Genomic DNA, 26,613 nt, shown 5'->3' with positions numbered 1-26,613 from the left:
TTCAATAGAATACATAAAATTTTAATTTAATAAAATAAATTTCATTGATATGTGTTGAATGCCAGTATTATATTTATATTTCTAATAAAATCTATTTTTTAATATTATAAATAATTTTTATTTTTTCACATTTTTTTGTTTTTTTTATCTTTTTATAATCTATTCGTAATGGAACTCTCCAAAAGACAATGCACGTATTATAATATTTTTTCTAAAATAAATGTATCATACGTCACAGATATGAATACAACTAAAAGAATTAAAAAATAATAGATTTTGGAGTCAGGTAACCCTCTCGCCTCCACCCAAAGGTTATGGATCAGAGATATGAGATTCCCTTGCTTCCTTCATCTGCTCCCAACCGTGCAGAATAGAGCCTTTCGCTTGTATAGCCCTGCACCCCCATTGTCGGGTATATAAAGCTTATAGATCAGAGAGAACATAAAGAGCTGAGGAGGAAAAAGGAGAGGAAGAAGATGGAAGGTGCTCAGTGGGACACTTTGCTCCCATTCTTTGTTGCAGGATTTGTGAGCTTCGCTGTGTTCTACCTCTCTAACATCCTCTGGCTAAGGCCAGAAAAGATCAGAAACAAACTGAGGAGCCAAGGGATAAAGGGTCCTTCCCCTTCCCTCCTCTACGGGAACATATTAGATATGAGGAGGATCGTCAAGGAGGAGAAGGAGACCCAAAAGGGTGGCAGTCGGCATGTATCAGCCAGTTATACCTCTGCTCTGTTTCCTTACTTCATTACGTGGAGGAAGGAATATGGTATGGTGAAAAACTTGGAATAAATTGCATGATATCTCTTTTTTTTGGGTAAAAATTGCATGGTATCTTTTGATTTGCTCAAGTATGTATCTTTCTAAAAAAGAAATAATTAAGTTTTTTTTCAAGAATTCTGGTTCTACTTTTCTATTTGGAAGATTTAGCAAGGGAAAATTAGATGTTATGATTAGGGGAATAACCCATTAGATCATCTTCTATAAAAGATATCTTCTTTTTTTTAAGTAAATGATCCATTAGATTTGTTGTTTTTCCTGGAATAAGAAATAATATCTGTGTAATTTCATCGTTTATCTTGAGTACAAATGGAATAAGATCATGCTATTCATTCCACTAAGAGGTTGAAATGATCCTATAGTGTTTCTTTGTTGCATTCTTTTATAACACTGTGGAAAACTCAGGCAGCTCCTTAGTCACTGCTATTTGCTTTTCAAATCTTGCCTGAATAAGAAGTTTGGAATTGGTAGGTCCAATATTTATGTACTCAACGGGAAGCATACAACTATTGCATGTAAGTCACCCTGATCTCGTGAAGGAGATAAGCCTCTGCAAGTCTTTAGATTTAGGGAGGCCTTCATACATACAGAAAGAACGCGGAGCTCTTTTTGGTCGGGGCATTATAGCATCAAATGGTGCTGTTTGGGCTCACCAGAGGAAAATTATAGCACCAGAGTTCTTCATGGACAAGGTTAAGGTAAGTTCAGCTCTTATTGGTATTTTCAAACCTTATTTGTGTTTTTGCACAGTTCATGCTCACAAAACTTTGGGTAATTTGGAGCCAAGGTTAACCTACTTCTTTAAGCCCTGACTTTAGATACTGTGGCATGGTACTGAAGCTGAATTTTTGGGCTTTTAGACATACACTGCTAATTGATCATGTGCCTAGGCTTAGAAGAGCGGCGGATTCCTGATAAAATTAAACATGTTAAGAAAACCACTAAATTGTTTGGAAAATTAGTTTGAAATTTTTCTCATAAGCTATTACCTTGTTATGCTTATACTATATTATATTGGTTGGCTATGATAATGTCAGACATTCAAAGTAGGGATTGGTAAATAATGGTGCCAAACCTTATCCATGAGATGTGCACTATCTCCGATCACTATGCAAATATATACTGTGAGCAGCGCAAATTCAGTTTTTCCTTTGATCCCCTCTTGTTTACACTCCATGTCCTGCTGCTCCCAGCCTCTAAGTGGTGGGCACATATAAACGCTTGCGCTCTTTCTCAAAACCTTATAAAGTCCTATTAACCAACCATTTCATGAATAGTGTCATAAAAATCACTTACATTTTGTTTATTTACTACAGCTGTATGCTTGTAATCCCTTTTCATATTGCTAGTATAGATATGTCTTCAGTCCTTTATGTTGACAGATTCCAACTCTGGTTAGCAACAATGTCAACCCCCACACAAGAGCCATATGAAACTCATGTATTCATGTATTATAAATGTAATATGAGATGTGGACAAGCAGAAGTTTAATATGAAATTGATTGTGAGAGAACAACTGTGATGACTAGCTATGAGTCCCCCCTCCCCCCCCCCTCTGTCATCTTTCTTCCCGAGCTCTAACCATTTTTAAACCACATATATGTCATCACAATGTAGAGTGCACATATTTGCAGCACATGGTGGACTTAATTGTGGAGGCCACAATTCCATTTTTGGAGTCATGGGAGAGCCTGCTTGAGAGTGAGGGAGGCACTAGAGAAATTGTAGTGGATGAAGATTTAAGAAGCTTTTCAGCAGATGTAATCTCCAGAGCTTCTTTCGGAAGTAGCTATGCTAAAGGTGAAGAAATATTTTCTAGACTTAGGCAACTTCAGAAGGCAATGTCCAAGTCAAGCATACTTATCGGGATTCCTGGCTTAAGGTAATTTGGACCCTTCTGTTAAACTTCTTTTTAAATGCTTAAGCATGCTGAGACTTAACAGTCTTGAAATAGTTCCTAATAGATTTTTAATAAGCCAAATTTATCACTGCAATCTCTATTGATCATTGTTTCCTTCTTCCCTTGGGAATACGTTTTTGCTAAGGACCATCGTAGATTTCTGTCATGTAAGTGAGTTCTCCAACAACTCACCACCAAGCTTATCTGAGTTTATTCAGATTTCTTACTCTTATCACTAAAATATATGCATATTAAATTGCTAATAACCAACATCAGATAGTAATGATAGCTCTATCATTTAACAGAGAATATTTTGAACTTGATGTGGTCCAGAACAGTTGCATTTGGCAGAGATGACTTCAATTATTTGTTTAGCAGAACAGACCCCCTCTCCCCGGTTTGTTTAGTGGGTAGGAGGTTGTGTTAATGTCAAGTGGACAATTTTTACAGCTATCTTTGGAAACAAATCTTTCTTTATTAATAGGGAGGGACGAAGCATCTTTTGTCCCATCCTACCCACTATGATTACAATAAACATTACTCCTTGTCCAGCCCACCCACCAAAAAATAGCAATATGTGGCTTCCATTAAACACTAGACAAATTCTTAATGGCCTTAATATGAGGACACCTAAGGACAAAAGCATATGCTCTATCAAAATAAAGGAATGGAACATATTAACTTTTCGATAGTTTTGGGTATTTGAATACATCATTTATTAAACATCTTCTCTATCAAAAACAAAACACTCTGTAAAAATATTTGCATAAGGTGACCTAAGTAGCAGAAGATTGCCAAGTTTGAATTTCTTTTCCCAATCATATTTCACATTTCTACGAGTGTCGTATTGGTGGTTTTAACATCTAGGATGCAACAAGGAGCATGATATTTTTTTGATTTTTTTCTATAAGAAAGCAGTTAAAAATGATGGTATGACAAGCCAAAAAAAATTTCTTAATTGCAAATTTTACCTGTTTTTCTGAAGAGTCAAATATTTGACCATGCATTTAACAAAGTTAATGATATTCCTCAAAATTAAAGATTCACACTACTGATCATGGTTTACAAATATTTAAATCTGTAAAAATGAAGATCATATATGTTTGGAAGCTTTCTGCTTATGCATCAAGGAAATGCAAAATAAACAGTTCTAAACAATATTTGATGATAATATATTGTAAAATTGTCCAACATATCGGATTTTTCTAATACATCTTTTATGATGCGTTAATCATGATTGGACATTGTGAGTTCTTAATTTATGCTATTTGATTTATGTATTAAGACACTGACACTAGTTTTACCATCCATTTTATGCTCCCTTAAGGCATAGGAAGGAGACCTCCAGAACATATGCATTTTCCCTTATAGATTTTCTAGTGATGGTACATCATGATAAATTTGCAGGCTTTCAATTTGATTGATCCATCATTCATTTTTTGCGTTGTTAATTCCAAAACCAAACAATTGAGAAAAATGAAAATATGTCGTTTGTCAACTTCATTCACAAAAGAAACAACAATGGTTTTCTCCAGATTCTTACCTACAAAGAACAATAGAAACATATGGAGATTAGACCGAGAGATCAGGTCATTGATCCTAAATATAGCAAATGAACGTAGAGAAGGCTTGCAGGGTTCATCAACGAAGGATCTCTTGCAATCCATCATCGACGGTGCCAGTGCCATCCATGCCAAGCCCAGCACTATCGATGAATTCATCATCGATAACTGCAAGAACATCTACTTTGCAGGGCATGAGACGACTGCTATCACTGCAACATGGTGCTTGATGCTTCTTGCTTCACATCCAGAATGGCAATCTCGTGCTCATGCTGAAGTGTTGGAGGTCTGTCAGGGAAGATTACCAGATGCTGACATGCTTCATGGGTTAAAAACGGTAAGCAAATGGGGGTATAGTTGTAAATCATGCAGCCACCCTGGAAAAGGGATGGTAATCTTTAGTCCAAAATTTAGTGCAGCACTTTCTTACAGGTCACTATGACTAATGTTAGTTTGGTTGATATGCTCATTTTTTGGAGATGATATTAATTTTCATACGTAACTAGACCTCATCTAAGAATTTTTTGTTATGTATGCTTAGTTGCTTTGCTTCTAAACATGTGTTCCTTGATACATGAAGGTAAATTTGCAAAAAGAGTAATAGCTTTTTCTTTGTTTTAGTAGTCTAGAAATAATGAGAGGAAGAGCCTTGGCATAATGGTAAAGCTGCTCCTCTATGATCTGAGTGTCATGGGTTTAAAATGCAAAAAATAAGCACTCCATACGTGCAAGTAAGATTGCATACATCCGGCTCTCTCTAGACCCCACAGTGGTAGGAGTCTCGTACATCGAGCCACCTTTTTAGTCTAGAAGTAATGACTCTTTAAATCAACCATTTATCTTTACATGGCTCATCCCTCTCGGAAGTTTATTGTCTTAATTTTTTTCCCCTCTTCCTCTTTATTTACTCTCTTCATAAAGAAAGATCAATCTTATCTCCATTTATTTCAAATTTTGATGTGAATATTAAGAAGGGATGTGCATTTAGCTGACCCCAATCTTTAGATATGACACAGTAGCACCCAAACACAAAGTTGAAGTTGCATGCACTTAGGACATGGGGGGAGTATCACAATTGTGGCAACCAAAGATTAGCATCATGTACGAGAATGAAATAAAATGTCATATTGACAAATAGAAATCCTTATATTAACTTTTATCATTCCTTGATTCTGAGTGTAATCCTTGAAAAATGATAAGCTTGTTGAGTTCTATTAATGTGAAATTTATTCCCATGATAGAACTGTTTATAAAATTATTTCATGAATAAATCAATGAATTCATTGTTCAGAAAATCCATAGACACCGCTTACTGTTGTTAAAGTACAAAAAGATCCATTGTTTGATGGTTTTTCTTCTCATGCAAACTAGAATTGTCACTGAAAATGCAGTTGACTATGGTGATCAGAGAGACTCTTCGCCTCTATCCTCCAGCAGCGCTTCTGGTACGAGAGGCTTTTCAAGACATGAAGCTTGGAGGCATCTATATTCCAAAAGGCATCACTCTATCAGTCCTGATATCAGTCCTGCACCATGACCCAGAGTTCTGGGGACCCGATGCTGATGAGTTCAACCCCGAGAGGTTTGCGCATGGCATCAGCAGTGCTTGCAAATCTGCTCATGCATACATACCATTTGGTATCGGGATTCGCACGTGTGCAGGTCAGAACTTTGCTATGCTAGAACTGAAGATTGTCCTCTCTCTTCTTCTGTCAAAGTTTAGCTTCTCTCCATCGCCAAAATATATCCATTCTCCAGCATTTAGATTGACTGTAGAGCCTGAGTTTGGTGTACCACTTATTGTAAAGAAGTTGTAACTGTCATAATGGTATGGTGTTCGAAGGTCATGACTCTTTAGCGAGCCTGTTTCGCTGATGATTTCGGGTATATATTTCATGAACATTTTGGTCTTGATTTGATAATCAACTGAGTTGATAGAAATAGTCAACTATTTAGCTTACAGAAAAGAAAAGGTAAATTGCTGATTTATATAGCTAAAGCAAGCTTGTGTTTCTTGTAACAAAATCTAGTATCATTTGTCACATGCATAACCCAAAACTTGGGCCTAAAGTATCCTTGGAAATTTTTTCATTTATTCAGTTGACGCATAGCATGGCAGATATAAGTGATTGTTGTTGTCCCGTAAGCAAACTTTATAACTTTGATTAAGCTAAGGTAATTGGAGATCAGTGTCACTCGAGTAATAATTTGCTGCTTGATGAATTACAGACCTTCCGTCATTGCTGTGCTTTTATTTGCAGAAACGATAGGTCTTTAACCATTTCAAGCCAGCAAATTTTAAGATCTGAATATGGTTCTCTGAAAGATTTTTCAGTACATCGCTGAACATATGATTTTATTTACAAATCTCAAACTCTGCTATATATGGTAAGAAGGCCAAAGTGGGAACTTAATTTCCCCTCTGTAGAGGACCCAAACTGCACTCTTCATCAAGAATTGATCATTAATGCATTATGAAAGGATGCTTGCTAAATCAGGATTTCTATCACAAGAGATTCAGTGAGATCCACCGAATGAGCCAGGGTGGCCTGAAAGGCTCAGAGACACAACTCATGAGCCTAAGCTAGACTTTAAAGCTCCAAAATCTGATTGAATATGAAAGACAGGAAGTGCTTCCAACATCTGGCTCGTAGCCGGCTTGGAAAACTGAAAGCAGCCTTCCTACAGATTTTTCAATGCCCTGCATAATGTTACACTCATTCAAAATGTTCGCAAGGGTGAATTCATCCAAGCCAATCCGATCTCAACGCATCTCCTGAATAGCTAATACATGCACGACTCGTGCATCCTAAATTACGAAGAAGAATAGTGCAACAAAATATTCCAAGACATTTTCCATGGCAAGAAGGCAAGTTAGGTGGATATACCTCGTAACTCATTTTTTGACTGCATCTTGGGCTGGAGTAGCTTTTCCAAGTAATAGGGCCTAGGTACTGATCTCATCTTCTGTTCTACCTTGGGTATGATACTATGATAGCAACAGCTAGTTCTTCAGGTTGATCACTATGATGTGGGCTCCCATGTTTTGACACTTGGTCCGCCTTCAGAGATGGCTGTTTGTGAATAATTTTGGATTCCATTTTTGGAGGTTGGGTGTACTAGTACACACTGTTCACGTTGCATTGTATGTAGATCTTTCTTTGGTTTCCACACTGGTGGGTTTGGTGGTTTGTACCCGAATTTTGTGGGGTTACGTGCTCTGCTTTTGCCAATATCTTATTCTTAAAGGGAGATTCTTGTTCTTTGGTGTTGCATTCCATTTCCCTCGACGCTGAGGAGGCCTAATATATTTTTAAGTAAATTACAAAAGTTCTTCTGAAGTTTACGTTTATTGTACATACACCTAATAGTTTGAGTAAATTTATAGCGAAAAGATGGAAAGTTCCTGCTTTCATTTATTTACAAGTAAGAGAAATATGAACCCAATGCACCAATTTAATGCCAGGGATGGTACACCATTGACCATTCCAATACAGAAGTAAGCTCAAGCAGAACCAGAAAGAGGAGTGAAGAGAGGAGATGGAAGGAGCCTCCAGGGAGCTCCTGCTTCTGCTCCTTGTTTCCAAACTGGTGGGCTTGGCTCTGTTCTACGTATAACATTCTCTGGAGGGCCGGAAAAGAACAAGAGAAGCGGAGGAGCCACGGCATAAAAGGCCCTCGGCCTTCCTTTCTCTAAGGGAACATAGTGGAGACGAGGAGTCTCCTTGAAAGAGAAGACGACCAGAAGAGAAGGCACTGGGAACATCATCACCGGCCAACCATTCCTCAACTCTGTTTCCTTTCATTAAATGGAGGAAAGAATATTGTACGTGAGAATGTGTGTTTCACGCACTACATATTAATGTGAGTCATTTGTTTTGCTAAAACTCCACCTAATTTTCTACATTTTGGGAACCTTTCTTTTCATCCAAGTTTAACCCAATTGTTTTCTATATAAGCATCTAAGATTTACCCATATATCCGATATTGTATTAGATGGAATTAGGTCAACAGAGTTCATTTCATTCTTTCGATGAAATCAAACATGAGATTTAAACACATTTCTGTTCACAGAAAAATCCAAATAATACCTTCTTTTTGAGTAAGGTCTTAGATTATTAGAAATAGTATTAGAGCAAATCTGATCTATAAACTATATGGACCAGAGAACACTGCAACATGGGTCTATTTAGAATGACCACAAGTTAATCATGGTAGTCATGATAGGGTTTATAGTATTTGTAATTGAATTTAAATGGATTTGTATTCTTAGCCTGGTGAAAATGTTAATGCTTAAATGGGGGATCATGTGAGGATCCGTGCGGACATGTGTTGAGTCCTATATGGGCTACATATTATATAGATCTTGTGTAATTATACAGGTCAAAAAAAATTAAATAACATCTTCTTACTAGTTTTTTTGAATGAACCCTTATATTGTTACAATAACTAAGGGACAAATGCAACTCTCACCTACTTCATCCACAAGGGATCTAATACAATCCATCATCAGAAATGCCTCTTGTCAACAATGGCTATCGTGGCCCGAGCGATGACTTCATTGTTGATAATTGCAAGAACAACTACTTTGCAGGGCGCGATTCAACTGCAATCACTGCTACATGGTGCTTGATGCCTCTGTATTCACACAAAGAATGGCAAATTCATGACCGTGATGTAAGTATTGGAGGTCTGTCAGGGAGGACCACCCAATGCTGACCTGCTTTATAGGCTGAAAACGGTATGTAAAGGGGGACATGGCCTTTTCACCCTCCCTAAATTATCCCCAGGTTCTTAGATGAACTACTGGCTTTAATGGGAATTGGATCATCTCATGTTATTTCACTGAAGTTTGAAAAGAAATGGGGTCTTGCTATCGAACAATCATTTATTTTTACATTATTCCTTCTTTTTGATTTTGTTTCCTCTTATGTTCCTCCCTTTTTTTTCCCTTGTACCCTGTCTGTAAAGAAAGATTTGCCTGTCTCTGTTTATTTCGTCTCATATTTATGTTTCCTTGACAAAATTGTTCACAGAGTTACTCAATAAGAGTCAAAGTATAGATCATCCAGAAGCAAGCTAGAAGCAACGATCCCAGAGTTAGTCAATGTAGTCCAAATGTTATTAGCCACATAAGCCGCCACCCTATCAGCTTCATTGTTGATTTTTTTATAAACATATGTCATCTCAAAAGAACGAAAAATAGCAGCTGTACATCAATAATCCTCTACAAGAGGATAAGAACTAGCAGTCTCTTGATGTCGTGCCAGTAGCCACCGTCTCTTATTTGATAGCAAGGAGATAAATAGAAAAGTTCAAAAAAAGATAAACCCACTAAAAAATTAAAGAAGCAAAAATAAGCTTACCAAATTTATTGATTTTTCAATTGAAACAAACAAATGGAAAGCTAATTTTTTCATGAAAATAGGTTTTCCAATTACTTTTCCATACAAGAATATACATATAGAGCATGATTAGGAATAAAATTGAAAAGCAAAGAATATTGTTTCGGAGGCTATAATTAGGGGAAAGAATTCAAGAAGCAAGTTCTTCCATAATTGGAGTCCAGCTACAGAAAGTTTTTTGAGTTATAAAAGAAAAATTGTCATAGAAAGCTCCTCTCCTATTTTGGTAGACCTGATGTTGGCCGGTGCTTCTTTGGGATTACTTTCCTTCCAGACTAATCTGGTTCTAATTTGACTCTGTTTCTTGCTTGTACACAGTTAGTACTAGCTGTGTATTCGCATTATGGAAGGAGCACAATTCTAGAGTAATCCTAAAGAAGAAGACAACTCCTTTGAGGCTTGGCGTGTTTTTGTTGGGCTAGAGTTTCTGATAGCCATGTTCTCATTGTAATCTCTTTAAAGACTATTTCCTTGATCTAGGATGATACATCTTTTTTCCTTCTTTGCTTACGCTCAATAAGTTAAGGGGGGTATTTTACCCCTCCGCTCTCCTTAAAAAAAAAAAAAGAAAAAAAAGAAACTTCTCAAATTAAAGACATAAAATAAAATTAAAAAGATAGATATTTATAGTGAGAATTCCAATCTACCATTCTTCTATTATATTGGTTCTACACCACCTTAAGCATTGTTTATAGCTCTTTGATTGTCACATCATGCAGCATCCATTTTAGTTTTCCATGGTCCAGGTTCTATAGTCTTTAGAATTCAAAATCTCCATCTTACATATTAATCCAAGTCAGGATGTGACAACTTTCTACCCATCAGGCTCACTTTATGGGTGTTTACTAGCTGGCATGACCATGCTAATGCAAGCATTCCAAACCAATCCTCTCTCTCTCTCTCTCTCTCTATATATATATATATATATATATATATATAAAAGCTACAACCTGAGGAGATTCAGAGCTTATTTACAATCGCCCTGCCCTGGTTACTAGCTTTTGTAGATGAAAGGTTATTTCATGAACGATTAGGTGCTATGGTAGACGGCTACAAAAATGAAAGCTGTAGCTTACGTACATGTCCTTCTAGGGGTAAATTGTGCAATGGATTGGTCCCACCAAGACTCTTTGACCTCAAGGGATGTGATCATTAAACCACCGTTGGTCCGTGATTGTTAGATCAAAAGGGAGACAACCTGCGTCTCCCTCTGTAAGGGGAGGTGATTAGATTGTTTGTCATGTCGTAAGGTCCTTAATATCTATGTACAGCTGATATGACAATCCATATCTAAAATATATGCTTATGTTCCATGTCAATTCGCTTTCAAACAATGAATCCTGTCGATTCTAATGAATCATATTAATCCACACGTCACACGGGATGATAAAACTTTTTACGCGACTAACGCCCAACTCCCAGCATTGGTTAGCTCTAAAACCAAACAAAAATTTCATCCTAAGTTCAGCATCAGCCATCTTGGTACCAAGGTTCATGCAATGCTAGCCGTTATGTGGCCCATCGGAGCTTGATTGTAAAAATCTATGTAGACTTATATTTAGTCCCATATCGATTATTTGTTAGATAGATTTTGAGTACTTATACAAGATTAAAAAATCCAAATAATATCTTTCGACTAACTATTTTGGATAAATTTATAAATTGTTACAAATGATATTAGAGCGACGGCACAGATTTAATGGGATTGAGCACGGCCTATTAATCTGACGAGGACGCCATCAAAATTATTATTTACACCTAGAAGTCAATAATCATAGTCGCAATAATAATAATAATTTTTTCACTACTATTCCTATTATAAAGAAAGGCCGTCATCGAATAGCCTAATATTATAACACAAACGGGGGGCTTTGGAAAATTATTAAAACAGCCTTTTCAAAATAAACAAAGGTTGATATCGCCGCGCCTGGGAACCAGGATTTTTTTTTCTCATGCTTGTTATCCCTCCCGTCAACTGCAGGCTAACCAGCAAACGCCTCGAGCCCAGGATTTGTGCATAAAAGCAAGAGAAAGGGAGAGAGGAAAGGAAGAGATGGACATCACGATACAGTACTTCTACTTTGTGGTCTTGATAGGTTCTTGCAGTTTGGCTGCATATTTGTATACTACCGCATGGCTGAGATTCTATGGTATCCAGAAGCAGCTCAGGAGGCAAGGGATTGTAGGCCCTCCCCCCTCGTTTTTCTTGGGAAATATCTCGGAGATGAAGAAGATGGAGGTGCCGGCAAAGATGGCTCCAAGAGATCATGGTTCCTTGCTTGAAGACTGCACCAAGACTCTCTTTCCTTATTTCGATCAGTGGAGAAAAGATTATGGTATGTTTCTTCTTCTTCTTTTTCCGTATCATAAATGACTCAGCTTTTTCTATTTTCATGTCCCACATTCTTAATTCTTAAAGTAAAGGGGGGCACAGTAATACAAGAATTACTTGCATCGAATATGCGAGAATTAAAACACCTTTCAAGATTCAAATACGAAATCTCCTTGGTTTGGAGGATAGGCGCCGCAGCCATCAGGCTGTAGCTCAATTCGTTTTAGATAAAAGTTTGAAGACACGAATAACAACACATGCAGGTGATTAGAGATACAAAACCCATATCACAATTCCCAACAACAATAATCCTAAGCATTCCTCCCCTTCTTTTTAAGAAATTTTAGTTGTTCTTGGAAATCCAAGCCCTTTCCTTCTCGTGTTAATCCAATGTTTTAAATCTCAAAATTTGGAACTGGTACTTGGATTTCAATTAATCATATGTACAATCGGATTCACAAGTCAATGAGATAATTTGCAGGTCAGTATCAAAACATATAAATTAAACAAGTAAGATAATATAGTATATATATTAAATATTCCGAAAACATTGAATCAAAGATTTGACCTTTTTTTTTGATAAAACAACATGGAACTATTATATAAAAAAAAAAAAAAAAAACAGAAATGTATTCTGCTACGTGCTGAGCTTTGTGTTGCTGTTTGCATCACCTAGGGGAAGCCGAGCATATCTAGCGTCCAATCCAGCCAAGATTTGAACCAATTTAGTTTGATACGGCAGTCCCCAGGCCGGTTAGTCTTGATGCAGCACTACCTAGGTTGGACCACCGAGTTCTGCCATGCATGGTACATAATAGCTGACAACAGTCGGGAGCCGACCGTTGCCACAAAACTCGTACCTGCATGCTTGCTGACGGGGAAGCGTTCTAAGTTGTAATATATTCTTCTCCGGATCTTTTGCGGTGCGCATTTTGCACCACATCATCCGATCATAGAGATAGATAGCTATCGCATAGAATATGATGTACAGTATACATAATGCGTCATGTATGACACGCAATGTCCATCTCGTTTGATAACCATCCATCAATCGGTTGATATCTGAGGTTGCGCTCAGATCGTAGAGAGTCCAAACTCGTATATGTCTACCACATTATATATATATATATATATATATATATATATATATATATATATATATATATATATATATATATATATATATATATATATATATATATATATATATGCAGATACAAACATTGGAGATAAGATAGGAGGATTTGGATATAGCACTGATCTCCATGTGAATCTAGGAACTAGGATAACAAATAGGAGGCAGGGGATCTTTTTTTTATGAGGGATATTGTATAGTTTAATGGAGTGCGTTGGTATTTAGCTTTTACGTATAAATAAGGCAAACCCTGCTAGAGTTTTGCTAGTGGCCGTTCTTCAATGGACTTTTCTCTCTTTCATGGTATCAAAGCTTGTCTCGGGTGACCAAGAAATAAAAATAAAAATGGACCTTTTTTTTATACTAAATAAGACCTCTTTATATTGCATGCTAATTCCTTTCACTTTAACATTCCCAAAGTCAGAGTCCATTTAATTAACTTGTAGTGCTCCTAATTTCGTCTCCCATCTTGATGAAAGAGAGTGGATTGCCGCTGAATTCATGGAGGACTGTCTACAAGATTGGCGATCTATGGAGTTTACTAAATAGTGTAGTTATTTAGTCAAAATCTTCTAGTTATAAGCTTACCGATACGTCGAAGTCTTGGGAGGGGGTGTTAATCTTTTTTTTTTAAAAAAAAAGAAGAAGTTAGATACTTCATATCTATTTTCCGAGTTGACAGCGTTAGAATAACATACACTGAATTTTGTGAGTTAGGTATCCCCCTCACTTGGGAGTGAAAGATTCAAGTTATATTACCTATGAGATAAACTTACTGGGTTTCAATCCAATAATGAAGACAACTATTTATGCTGACATACCATGAGAGCATTGGTGCAATTCAATGTTGTTAGGCAATTCAAGAAGAGGTAGCCAAATCAAGATGATCAAGCAAAAACCTACAACACTTTGGTTTCTAATACGTGAGCAATTTTGGTGAGTTCTATTTTACGATCTCACCAATCATGAAGCAACCACATGCAAGGTCAAACTCCTAGGTTGGTCAGGCATATTCAAGGATTGACCTTTGGTTCGATCTTATGAAGGCAGCGGCCATTCTAAATATGTTATGTATTAATGAAATTAGACATAGTACTAACTGGTGTAAAATATTTATGGCATATTTGGTTAGAGGAAATTGGGCTTTGGAATAGGAATGGAAATAAGTGACTCCCATTAGGAGGAGTCTCATTCTCATTTCGAATTTCCGGGAGAATGGAAATACCTCAATCCTCCAAAATCTAATATGGATTCTCACCTCGTATTCAAATCTCATTCTGATTCCAATTTCAGTCACGAACCAAACATGTCAGAGAATATGACCATTCCAATCTATTCTGATTCCAATTCTAGTCGCGAACCAAACACACCTTTGAGAGAAATGAGCATTTGATCAATGATTTGCATTCCCATCAACCATTCAAGTCTAAGGCATATTTATCTAGAGTTTAAATCCTTGATCTCTAGTTGAGGATTGAAAGGGAGTGATCTAGTTCTAAATCACATTTTGTCCTTACTTTGCAGAACCAGAAGAGTAGATGATTAATTAGGAGTTGCAGTCCATGTATTGCAGAATAAATTGATCTGATTCAATCACAAACCATTCTGCAATACATATAAAATCTATAATACAAAACTTGACCTCGCCAATTCAACCACAAATTTGAACATAAATAACAACTCAAGAAGCCACTTGTTACACTACATGCAAACATAACATGGCTGGCAAATAGCAGCTGTTTCAAGAACTTTAAACAATCATTGCTATCTAGCGATTCTCTTGTTACATCAGTCATCAAATGACATAAATAAAGATCATCATCTGCCCATCTTGGTTCATGAATACAAATTAATATTTAAAAAATTCAAATTTCATGCCAGCTGAAGAAACTTAATCGTTCAGCAATGATTTGAACAAGCAACAATATTGTAGCTTGCTCAAGATATTAGTTTTCAGCAAAGAAAAAAAGCTAAAAAGTCGAGTTCAACATTCATGTGCAATTTTTTTGTCTATATATATATATATAAATGTTTGTTTGATACAGGTCCAACATATCTGTATTGGATGAGAAGGAGACCAGCATTGTATGTGACCGATCCTGATCTAGTGAAAGACATAGGCATCTGCGTATCGTTAGATTTCGGGAAGCCCAAACATCTTCAGAAGGTGCAGGAACCTTTATTTGGCAGTGGCATTCTCAAGTCAAATGGGTTAATTTGGGCTCATCAGAGGAAAATCATAGCTCCAGAGTTTTTCATGGACAAGGTCAAGGTAAAACCTCCTTAAAATCTCTCTCTCTCCCTCCCTCCCTCCCTCCCTCCCTCCCACGCACACGCATATACATACACGCATTTAAACTTGTATTTAAGGGGTAAAATTAAGTTTGATGATTACTGATTTCAGTCTCAATGTTTGTAGGGCATGGTGGATTTGATGATAAAGTCTGCTGCCCCACTCCTGAACTCATGGGAAAGTATGATTGATAGTGAAGGTGGCATCGCAGATATAGTCGTTGATGATGACTTTCGGAGTTTCTCTGCAGATGTGATATCAAGAGCTAGCTTTGGAAGTGATTATTCCAGAGGCAGGGAGATGTTTCTAAAGCTTAGGGCCCTCTCAAAGCTAATATCAAAGCCAAGTCTGCTATTCGAAATTCCCTACTTGAGGTAAGTTTGATAGCATCTCTAGCCCCACACATTCCAGATTGCGGTTGAACACCACTGAGCGCTAGCTCGGATTGTATTACCTCTTTCCCAAGTCTCGAGTTCGGACGGAGGATGTCGGCCTCATTTCAATCCTAGATTAGCAAAGTCTTGCTTTTACAAGTTTTGGCTCGGTCCACTGGAGGAGAAATTATACCCTACGTCGTATGCACTATATAGCCATGCACCACGTCAATCACCTCGTCTCCTTTTAGTGGGTTCCATTCATCATGCACTTGTTTCAGTGATTGGCCCATATGAAGGAGACGAGCTGATTGGCATGGTGTAGAGCCACATTAATGCATGCAATGTAGGGTATAACTTGCTCTACCTCGGAGCCTAGACTCTATTCCGATATAGCATGGGATGGGTACGAGATATAGTGTAGGGTTAGAGCCCCTCCAAGTTTTGGATACTTTAGAAGAAAGAGAAGAAAAAAAGTGAATACAAACCAGTAGGGAATCAACAACTTAACACTAGATTTCAATGTGTTTGGCATTCATACTATTTGATTTGCCCATTGAAATCACTAAATATATTTATGTCGGTTTCTTGGTTGTTAAGGAACCCATGCAAAACATTATTTGCGGCGAAACATACTCAAGCATGCTCTTAGGAACGACAAGGACCTAACATAGAGTTTCCAGACAACTTCGTTTTCTTATACTCATCATTGTGTTTTTTCCCTGTGCTGCCTATATAGTTTTCAACATTACATCACATCATTTTCGATTGGGACAACTATGCTTTCAATCAAGAAAATTATACGGCTAACTAGGGTTATGAGCCAGATTTTTGCCAACAAAGAGCAATCAGAAGATACGAAGACTGGAGCGGGAGATTCGATCATCGATACTAGATCTAGTCAAGGAACGCAAAGAAAAATCCAAGGTTTTAATGGAGAAAGATCTATTACAATCCATCCTAGAGAGCGGCAACATCACTCAGGCCAGCTCCGATTGCTTCGTAGTGGATAACTGCAAGAATATCTACTTTGCAGGGCATGAGACCACTGCGGTCACAGCCACTTGGTGCTTGATGCTACTTGCCTTGCATCAAGAATGGCAGGACCGTGCTCGAGCCGAGGTGATGGAGGTTTGTGGGAGAAGACTGCCCGATTTTGACATGATCAACAAGATGAGAACAGTATGTGTGCCTCTTCTTCTATTGCTTCAATTACTCAACCTTTAGTGTTTGTTAAGGATCTCGTTGTTTCTCTCATGACCAGGTCCTTTGACATCCCTGATGCTTATTGGTTGGGTTGACACCAACGCCTCTAGGAATGGGCTTTTTTCACAATAAATAGAATGGGCCTAGTAATTTTGGGGCTAGATTGGGACTATTAAATATGTGGAGTACTAAACAAAAGCCCACGAAGATTTGACCATCTGGGCCCAATTCTTAACTTCTAACATGGGAAGAGAGAAAAAGAAAGATATTAAGAATTGGATAAATTAAATTTCTAGAAATTAGAAATTAAATTCTTTGATGCAGGGAGTTGAAGTCCACGCCCCTCTCCTTTTCTTTTGGATTTTTTTATCCTTTTTCTTTTCACACGTTTGCTTTGAATGTCCTTTGCTTGTTGCAGCCTATTTTTTGACATTGTTAGCTTGGATATTTAGTCCAAGCCTATCAAATATCCTGCCAAATCCTGTATAGTTCGTTAGTTACGGCACCTTTTCTTGTTTTGATCGACGTTCTTTCACCAACCATGCTTGAATTCTTGTACAAAAGACATTTAAAAAAAAAAAAAAGACTTACCTAACAACTCTACATGAAGCTTTCACATGTAGTATTCTTTAGTCCTAAAGTACTTCATTAAAATGATGAAAGAATATTCCATATATACTAGGGAAACATCTTCCAAGGTTTGAACATAAGGTCTCCTCAAACTCGAGGGGTTTCTAATTAGGAAATACCATGTATCGCAATTTCTCTCTGGAGGGTGTTTTAGGTTTAAACTAGACTACAAGTCAAGTCAAATCCAATTCTAGTTTGGCTCAAATTTGGTCCATGCCGCTCTTTAGACCTACATCTAAGACATCACTTGGCAGGTCCAAACCTCCTTGAGGTTGGGTCCAATTAGATCTTTTCAGGCTTAATCAAGTAAATTCCAATATGACCAAATTCTTAACACTCAATTTATATGTTGCGTCCCAATTTGCAAACATGACTAACCAATACGTACGTTCTAACCATTACGCACCCCACCCAAAAATTAAAAAAAAAAAAATCTATCAAATTTTTTGCATTGGCTACTTGTCATCCATGATTTTTTTTTTTTTTTTTTTTTTTTTTTTTTGCTTGCAGTTGACAATGGTGATTCAAGAGACTCTCCGGGTCTTTCCACCGGTTACTTTTGTTGTGAGGGAGGCACTTCGAGACATGAAGTTGGGCAACCTCCACGTGCCCCAAGGGGTCAATCTTTGGATCCCGGTTTGGACCATGCACCGCGATCCAGCCTTGTGGGGACCGGACGCCCACGAGTTCAAACCCGAGAGGTTCGCGCGTGGCATCACAGGTGCATGTGGGAACCCACACGTGTACTGCCATTCGGCATGGGTGCTCGCACGTGTGTGGGACAATATTTCGCCATGGTAGAGCTGAAGATTATCCTCTCTCTGATTCTGTCCAAATTCGCCTTCTCTCTTTCTCCAAGGTATCGTCATTCCCCAACTTTTAGGTTGATCATTGAGCCAGAGTTTTGTCTGCCTCTCATTATGAGGAAAGTGTGACAAATTGGCCTCTCCTGTTTCCTTGAAGGATTGATACAACGCAGTTCTCTGAAAGAGTTCAGATAAATCTTATATGCACTAGTTTCTAATGGCTGATGTTTTTCTTTACACTATGAGAGTCTCTCGTCTCATGAAAATTTAGTAGAAATGCTTGCTTAATTGAATAGTGATGGTATAAGATATCATTTTATTCTATTGTTAGAGGCTTTTTTTTGTGCGAAAAAGTATTAGACGGATTAGGTCCACCATGGACCCCATCAGTATAATCATCCTAGCACATACTGCTATTATACATTTTTTAAAAAAAAAGAGAGATTAATTTCATCCTAGGTTTATGATAGGCCTGATTCATCTAATAATTTTTTTATATATACTTAAATATCTGCTAATTTTTTTTAAAAAAAAAAAGTTTTGAGCATGGAACTCTAAAATTTGGGGGCAATATTTTTATAGTCACTACTCCTTTAAAGGAGATTCGATCGTTTCCACTCATGCGCGGTAGCTATAGGCAAAACCGCATATGTATCTCGTCCCTTGCTTGCTTTTGTTGGAATTATAATTGTGTCCCATATTTCCGCGTACGATATTAAGAACGCATCGTTTGGTGCAATTTCGTGGTACTCTTCTAGTTCAATAAACACGGCATGTCTTATTTGGCCGTACCAATCAACACTTTAGAAATGACCAAGAATAAAAGGTAAATCAAAATTTTCCAAGTAACACCAGAACTAAATGCCTAATAAGTGAAGTGATTAATTTGTTAATAAGGGACTAAGGAAAAATCTTCTACCACATAGTCAGAATGACCTAAACATCCAAGATTAGATGTATAAAAAAGTATATCACCCTGGTATACATAATTTACTGCCCCTGAACCTCAAACCAAAAAAAAAGAAAAAGAAAATAACGCTTCCTGAAAATTTAATGCATGGTGTTCATAATGATGATAATAGAAATAGAATATATATATATATATATATATATATATATGTTGTAGTGTCCTTGGCTAGGTTGGATGTTTGGGTTGACTTATCGATTTATAGGAATAATAGAATGTAAATTTTTTTTTACTTGGGCTTGTCAACTGTTCGCTTAGGAGAATTTTTGCTTGCTATGCCCTTTCTTATATGTGAAAATATTTTATTAGTTATTATTGTTGAATATAACATAAGTTAGTAATCACAAATAAAGAATAATCACTCTTTGATTTTTGAAAGACCAGAGCATTAAGAAAGTAACCATCATCAAGTCATATCTTGGTCTTGAAATATGGATCCTGCTAGTGCACAACAAACTATGACTATATTCTGACACACCGAGAGCATGTCTGGATATTTTCACAGAAAATTCTATAAGAATAGGGAAAGAAAAGAGGTGTAGAGGAGAGGAAGAGGAGAAAAGAGAGAGAAGGTGGAGGATTGGTGATCATAAAGAGATAAAATGTCGAAAAATATAGGAAGAAAAAAAGATCCAGGGAAAGGAGTATAAAGTAGATATGGGCCATACTAAATAAGTTGTCCAATAGTTACTGAATTTTCAAAATAGACCGTGAATGAATTGTCACTTGCATGATAATGGACTATAATCTGTCATTAAATTTGGTTTTAAACTCAATAGGTATAATTGTTGAAAAACCATCTTGGGTTCCAATAATTCCTTTATCCCTTTCAATATAATTATCACTTCATTTGACCTGCAATCTCTTACTTTCCGTAACATTATCCAATAATATTCATAGATATATCAAAGGCGTTGTGATGGTACAAACATGAAGACCATAAAGACAACAAGCGTTTTAAGGAAAGAGCAATCAAATAGCTCAAGTGGTGAGGGTATTTGAAGCAGCTTTAATATAGTGCACTTATAAATAAAAGCTTCAAAAAGTTCAGAAAAGTCAGGATGGCCGAGTGGTCTAAGGCGCCAGACTCAAGTTCTGGTCCTCGTGAGAGGGCGTGGGTTCAAATCCCACTTCTGACACGATTTTCCAATTATTTTGTCAAAATAACAATTAGCTGATTTCTTTTCTGACATTTTGTCAAAATGGTCATTAGCTTAAATATTTTTTAATAAAATGTTAATTAGGTAACATAATTTTTTTTGTTAAAATGGGAATTAGTTGACTTATCCAAAAACTTCTATTTTTTGCAAATTTATATTGCATTGACTAACCCTTAAAGAAACATATCGTCCCTACTAATTTTTTCAAAGAAAAGCACTTTTTTCATATTTCTATTACTTTATATAAGAAAGGATATTTCAAGAAATGAAATTTATAATTGCTCTTATGCTTAGTATTTTGATTGAAATCCTTTTTTGGACATCATTTTAAACATGATATAACATGGAAATTAAGTGAGGCAAAAGTTTTCAAGTTTGTGGAAATCTTTTACTTTTTTCCAAATTTTATGCAAAAGATCTAGTAAGAGCAAGCATATATACATGTGTGTGTACATATATTGTGTGTCTATAGGTATAGATGGATATAGGTATAGATAGAGATCGTACGTTCTAATTGGTTTATCAAAAGCAAAGCACTTTTCTATAATATCATATTTATGTCACTTTTTATAAGAAATGATGTTATAAGAAAATTGAATGTATTTTGAAATTTATTCTTATATTTACATTCCATTTCACAATGCATTGCAGTCCAACTTAGGCTAAAATATTTTGGCCTACTATTTTGCTCTGGTAGATTTCAGCCAAGACATACATTAACTGAAAAAAATCAAATTTTAAATAAAATATATAAATTAGAGAACATGATAGATATGGAAAATACATGCATTAACTTAAAAAAATCAATTTCTAAATAAAATATATAAATTAGAGAACTTGATAGGTATGGAAAATGAAAATTAAATAAAAAATCCAGCTACACAAAACCTAGAATGCCAATGGAAAAAAGACAGTAACCCAATGTTTGTTATAATCCAACAAGGAGTTGGAGCATCAATTTGGGACCAAAAGACCAAATTATGCCTATTAATGATTTATTTCTGATTCCAATTTACTATTAATTATTATTACTGATGGGTCATTTCATATTACAAATTAGTCATGTGAAGGGATAAACAAAAGAAGTTAAAGATCTTGCAGATGTTTATTCATAATAATGGTATATATACAAGGGATTCTTTTTTTTTTCTCAATAACTTATTTGTTTGCTACAATACCAACAAGCAACAAGGTCTGCTTAAAAAAAGTAGTAGTCAGGTTGAGATTAATGGCTAAACCTACACTAATATTTAGTCCAGGCCAAGAGTGCACATATTCAAGGAAGCTTATTTTGTACCGGAGAAATTAAACCAAGTAGTGAATCTATCGTTGTTGTCATAACCACCAAGTGACATTTTACAGTGGTCTATTGCAGCGTTTACTGACCCATCCCTCTCCATGTGTCTTTTTTCTCTAACACTTGTGTGATATGGTGACTGCAAAATTGAGCTTGAGTAGCCCCCAAAATTTGGATTTCTCCTGCCTAAATTTGAACTAAGATCATTGAAAGCATCTAATTTCTCTGCATCAGAAATCATTAATTTTCTTGCATGTTGGTTGTGGCTCTTGTTAGTTTTGTTATCGGCATTGCTGCCCTTCCAAGGTAGTATCCATTTGTAAAATGGAAGAGCAAGTTTCCAACGCCTAGGACTTCTTTTCTGGTTCATATAGTTGCTCCCTCTCTTAGCAGGGTGGTGGAAAGAACAGTATGACTTCATTGTAGAGATAAAAGATAATCCAAACTTTTCTGGTGGAAATTTGATCAAGAACTTCATTATGCCACCATTGAGAACTGATATGATCTTAGAATGTTTCCTGTAATAATGTCAAAATTAGATTTGCTCATCAGGCCGAGACTGCAAAAGATTAATATATGTAATGACTTTGCTGCATGTGATAACCAAAAGTACAACCATCAAGCTTTCGACTAAAATTTGGGTTGGCAATAACTTCGCTGCATGCATTTGAAAAGAAAAAAAATACATATATTTAGAATTCATATAAGAAGGTAAAACGAAACAACTTCATATCATACTTGATAACTTGAAACAGAAGTTCAAGCCATATATATAATCATCCAAAACAACCCAAAGACAGAGCCCAAGCACATTCTTAACCATGATAAGGATCTATAAAGAACAAAAAAGTGCACACATAAAACCACAAAAAAAAAAATCACTGGAATATGAATTAAGAGGGGTTTTGACCATTAACCAAGTGCAAGCTAGAAATAGGTTTTGACCATTAATTTTCCTAAGTTATAACTATAGACCTTATCGTTACTTCTTACAAGGGCCAGAATTAATGGGTTGACCAAGCCAAACCGAAACCCCTAGAATTACGGCTTGAGGCTTGACCTAGAAGTTAGAAGGTTTGAGGATGCCACCCAGACCATTGCCCTTCGCCAGGCAAGCGTCAAAAGGTGCCCTTCCTAACCTCCTATCTTTGTCTAATTTGTGTGGTGCTAAAAGATGCCCTTCCTAGCTTTTCTCTGTTTAGAACTTTGAATAGCATTAAAGATGCCCTTCCATGCTTTTCTATATGTATCCATCTTTTTTGTTTTTATGGTGAAATTGGATTTATTAAACTAGCCTATAGTAACTACATCCATGAGAATCAGAAAATAAAATATCCAATAAATTAGAAAGAATATCTGTCATAGCAGTCCACAAAATAGTCTTCGTGAGATTGCTCAGTCTATCTATTCGAAGAGTGTTTAATGGTACCCTTCCTAGCTTTTTCTCATAGTCTATTTTCTGCGTCTATTTGTTGAAAAGTCCTACGTAGGGCAAGGTTAGCATAGCATTAGCCTTTGTATTTCCTAATTGACCTTCAAAAATCTGGCACCCTTTCAAATGGTGCATTTGACCTACCAAGGCCATTCTGGCCGAGACCTTGAATCATAGGCCAATGCTGACCGGTCAACGGGAAAGATGGAAAACTAGCAAGCCATGCATCCCTTAATCCAAAAGACTATCAATCAGACTTTCTGGAGGATTCTTCTTTGGGTAAAACTAATACATCATTAATGTTGACACGAAAAGTAACAAGCTGTTCGCATACCTGGTTTGAGCTGTCTCCTCCTCCTTGAACTCGCCGACTAGCCGCTGGTTCTCACCGCCGGCTCCATGGTTATCGGGGCTCAATTCCCTGCATTTAAGAAGCTCGACGGTAAGAATATCCATAGAACTATAAGCAGTAGAAAATCTAGCCCTAGTATTTAGAGCCTGCGAGCTCTCTTTGTTGACCGTATCCATGTTCTCGAGTGGAACTATTTGCCCGTCGTGGAAGAGCTCATCAGCCGGGCTCTGATAGCAAGATTTAGGTGAATATTGAGATGAGGAAGAGATTTGGAACTCAAACTCATCGGACTCCGATGTCTCCCCCAAGATTAAGTCGATGTAAGAGTCTTCCTCATCATCGACGAACTCTATTAGCACAGTGTCTGACTCATGAGAACTACAAGTGATGCCTTCTTTGATACCTTGAGCTTTGTTGAGGTCCATGAGGAGGGTGGGTGGGGGGAGAGAGAGAGAGAGAGAGAGAGAGAGAGAGAGAATAAATAAGAAGGGACGTTTGTTTACTATCGATGAGAACAAAGGAAGTCAGAGAAGAAGGCGGTGGTTGTTATTATACTTGTTAGTTTCGTCCGCGTCTACATTGTCTAAGCTCAGGGAATCTACACGGTGCCATTAGAAAAAGTTGGGACATGAGACGAAACAACATCAGATGCTGATGAATTGATCTCTTGATAAGGCATTCCAATTGGTTGATCAAATGGACTTTTGAATGGATCATCCAAATGGCAACGTCGACCAACCTACCAACCTTTTGGAATGGCTCCATTAATCCATTGAATGGGAGGACAGGCACTCCAAATTAGATGACTTCTTAGCGTCAGTTACTGGAAGTTATACTATTTTCAAAATCTGGATTAGAAATTTTCTTTATTGTTTGGCCTGCTTTGACCCAAAGCCACGCCGGTGGGTGATTTGGTAATCGACAGGTGCGAAGGTGGAAGTTCTCGAATAATTCCACGGCAACGTGATGCGGAAGGTGGCAGTTCTTGAATAATTCCACGGCAACGTGATTGCTTCATGATGCGCGCGCGTATGTGTATATATATGTGTGTGTGTGTATATATATATATATATATATATATATATATATATATATATATATATATATATATATATATATATATATATATATATATATATATGCGCATATACTAATTTATTTGAGCAGTGTTGGACCGTTGGTGTATAATTTTATAATATTTATGTTTATTTTAAAATTCATTAATTGCTATTTTCTATTTTTAAATTATTTATATTAGCATGGATATGTGTAAATTTTTATTGAGCTCTCATACTATCTCTTGTTTTTTTTCAAAGTTTCAGGATGCTTAATATTTAGCTATGGTTTGGAAACCTAATAAAAGAACGAATATTTAGAACGTCACCGATACTAATCAAATAATTAAAATTTAGAATTAAACAACTTATATTACTTATGAATGATGGATTATTTTATTTTTTTATCAAATAATATTTATATTGTCTAACGATATAGAGGTTATGATGATTTTATATGTCTTGCATATTTTTGTGGATCTTACTCAAAAAATTATGTGGTTGCATAAAGAATAGAGCCCGGATGTAGCAGACACTTGAAGCTTATTTTCCCCGTGCAAAAATTGGTGGATGTTATTGGTTAAATTGTCAAATTATTGAGATGTTTCGGAAATAGCAGCCGAGCCAGGTGCATGTGCGTGTGTAGTCACCACCCCACGTAGACATTGTGAAAGAGACTTTCCATTTACGTAAAAAGACTTGCTTCCACGTCTTAGAAAAAATTTTAAAACATTTGAAACAATTAACAAATGGGGTAAGATTGGTTTTTTTTTTTAAAAAAATCTAAAATTAAAATTCAACATCTACTCTTGTGTATAAATGTGCAATTTGTGATTTCTAATAACTTGGATGGAGCATTGCCCCCATCTTTATTTTTCTTTTCTACTCTTATGTACAGGTTTTCTTGGGCTTCCAGAAGAAATTAAAAGTTTCTTGTTTTTGTAAAAGTATAAAAAAATAAAAAAAATTTGAGGAAAGATTTATTAGGAGGAATAGGGTGACTCCAACCAATGCAATCACATATGCTCGTATGGAACTTCTTAGGTTCTTCTTTCCTTTTATGCTTCTTCCTTTTTTTTCTTCATGATTTTTCAATTTTGTTAAAAAAATTTTATTACTTTCTTTTCTTATAGCATTTTTACTTGCCATTCTTTGTAATTATTTCATTAGCTAAATAAAGTGATAATGCTTATTCCCTATTTTTCGGTTAAAAATAAAATTATTACAATGACACATGTTCTCTCCGGACAAGAATATTTCAATGGCATATGCTCTCTTACATCATAGCCATCAAGCAATCGGCAATCCAAATCAAATAATGCAAATCCACAACAAACGTAATTGCACATGCATATTGAACAGTCAAAAATTTAGTTTTATAAACGCTAGATCTATACAATATAAACCACAAGGAGAAACATACGTCATGAGGACTTGAAATGAAAGCCTTACGCTAGAACCATCTTTAAAGTGCCCTTATCATTACGCGGTCTATGATTCACGCGTTATGGACGACTTTTAGCCCAGACGCGGTAGCAAAACCCCAGTGCTGCTCGTACGATTCGTTATCCGTCCCACTTGTGATAGAAGAAAATAAAATATTCCGACGTCTTCTTTAATTAAATCTTCCGTGTCGGGCTTCGATCACAAAAATTACTTTCTCCTCGGGCGACAATCACTTTAATTTGTTTTCCAAAAATTATAAGCGAGCCAAACCAGCCCAAAATTTTATAAATTTTTTTTATTCCGTACCGCGGTCTTCCCACTTTTTAACCCCATAATTAACTCCCAAAAAACGCTCCAACCACCTTTAAACCCATTTATTAACTCCTAATTAGAGCTATTATATTCTAAATTAGCAACTATCCGTCCACGTCCCCGCCCCCACCCCTGTCCCTTGCCTCTCCTATAAAACTCTCTCCCTCCCC

At 36.5% G+C, this 26,613-nt stretch overlaps 2 protein-coding genes, 1 non-coding gene and 1 pseudogene across 5 annotated transcripts; 3 read left to right on the top strand and 1 right to left on the bottom strand.

Moving 5' to 3' along the window:
- The first annotated feature begins 193 nt into the window (after positions 1-193).
- LOC149753059 (cytochrome P450 714C2-like) lies at positions 194-6,163 on the top strand. The gene is made up of 5 exons (XM_089925055.1): positions 194-768; positions 1,251-1,477; positions 2,414-2,661; positions 4,215-4,578; positions 5,633-6,163. Exons 1-5 carry the CDS (start codon positions 477-479, stop codon positions 6,056-6,058), a joined length of 1,557 nt encoding a protein of 518 aa, XP_089781181.1. The 5' UTR covers positions 194-476; the 3' UTR covers positions 6,059-6,163.
- Positions 6,164-11,555: 5,392 nt separating this feature from the next.
- LOC103700438 (cytochrome P450 714D1-like) lies at positions 11,556-18,618 on the top strand (annotated as a pseudogene). Its single transcript, XR_016396273.1, has 5 exons — positions 11,556-11,982; positions 15,159-15,385; positions 15,533-15,780; positions 16,608-16,962; positions 18,127-18,618. The product of XR_016396273.1 is annotated as a cytochrome P450 714D1-like (transcript).
- A 1,826-nt stretch (positions 18,619-20,444) lies between these two features.
- On the top strand, positions 20,445-20,528 carry TRNAL-CAA (transfer RNA leucine (anticodon CAA)). Its single transcript has one exon. It is a non-coding gene; the product is annotated as a tRNA-Leu (tRNA).
- A 10-nt stretch (positions 20,529-20,538) lies between these two features.
- On the bottom strand, positions 20,539-24,200 carry LOC148702794 (uncharacterized). Of its 2 annotated transcripts, XM_089925054.1 has the most exons (3): positions 23,613-24,200; positions 22,463-22,503; positions 20,539-22,364 (listed from the first exon to the last, which is right to left on the bottom strand). In XM_089925054.1, the coding sequence occupies exons 1-3, from the start codon at positions 24,053-24,055 to the stop codon at positions 22,324-22,326; spliced, it is 525 nt and encodes a 174-aa protein (XP_089781180.1). In that variant the 5' UTR covers positions 24,056-24,200; the 3' UTR covers positions 20,539-22,323. The 2 variants fall into 2 exon arrangements, with proteins under 2 accessions (XP_089781180.1, XP_089781179.1); XM_089925053.1 differs by lacking the exon at positions 22,463-22,503 and having other exon boundaries at positions 23,613-24,199.
- Positions 24,201-26,613: the final 2,413 nt, after the last annotated feature.

The sequence above is a fragment of the Phoenix dactylifera genome, chromosome 8, assembly GCF_051530095.1.
Source record: "Phoenix dactylifera cultivar Ajwa chromosome 8, Ajwa_hap1_PhDact_Kaust_v1.1, whole genome shotgun sequence".
Classification (NCBI taxonomy): domain Eukaryota; kingdom Viridiplantae; phylum Streptophyta; class Magnoliopsida; order Arecales; family Arecaceae; genus Phoenix; species Phoenix dactylifera.
Note: the sequence above shows the minus strand (reverse complement) of the source record. Positions and strands in the feature narration are given on the sequence as shown.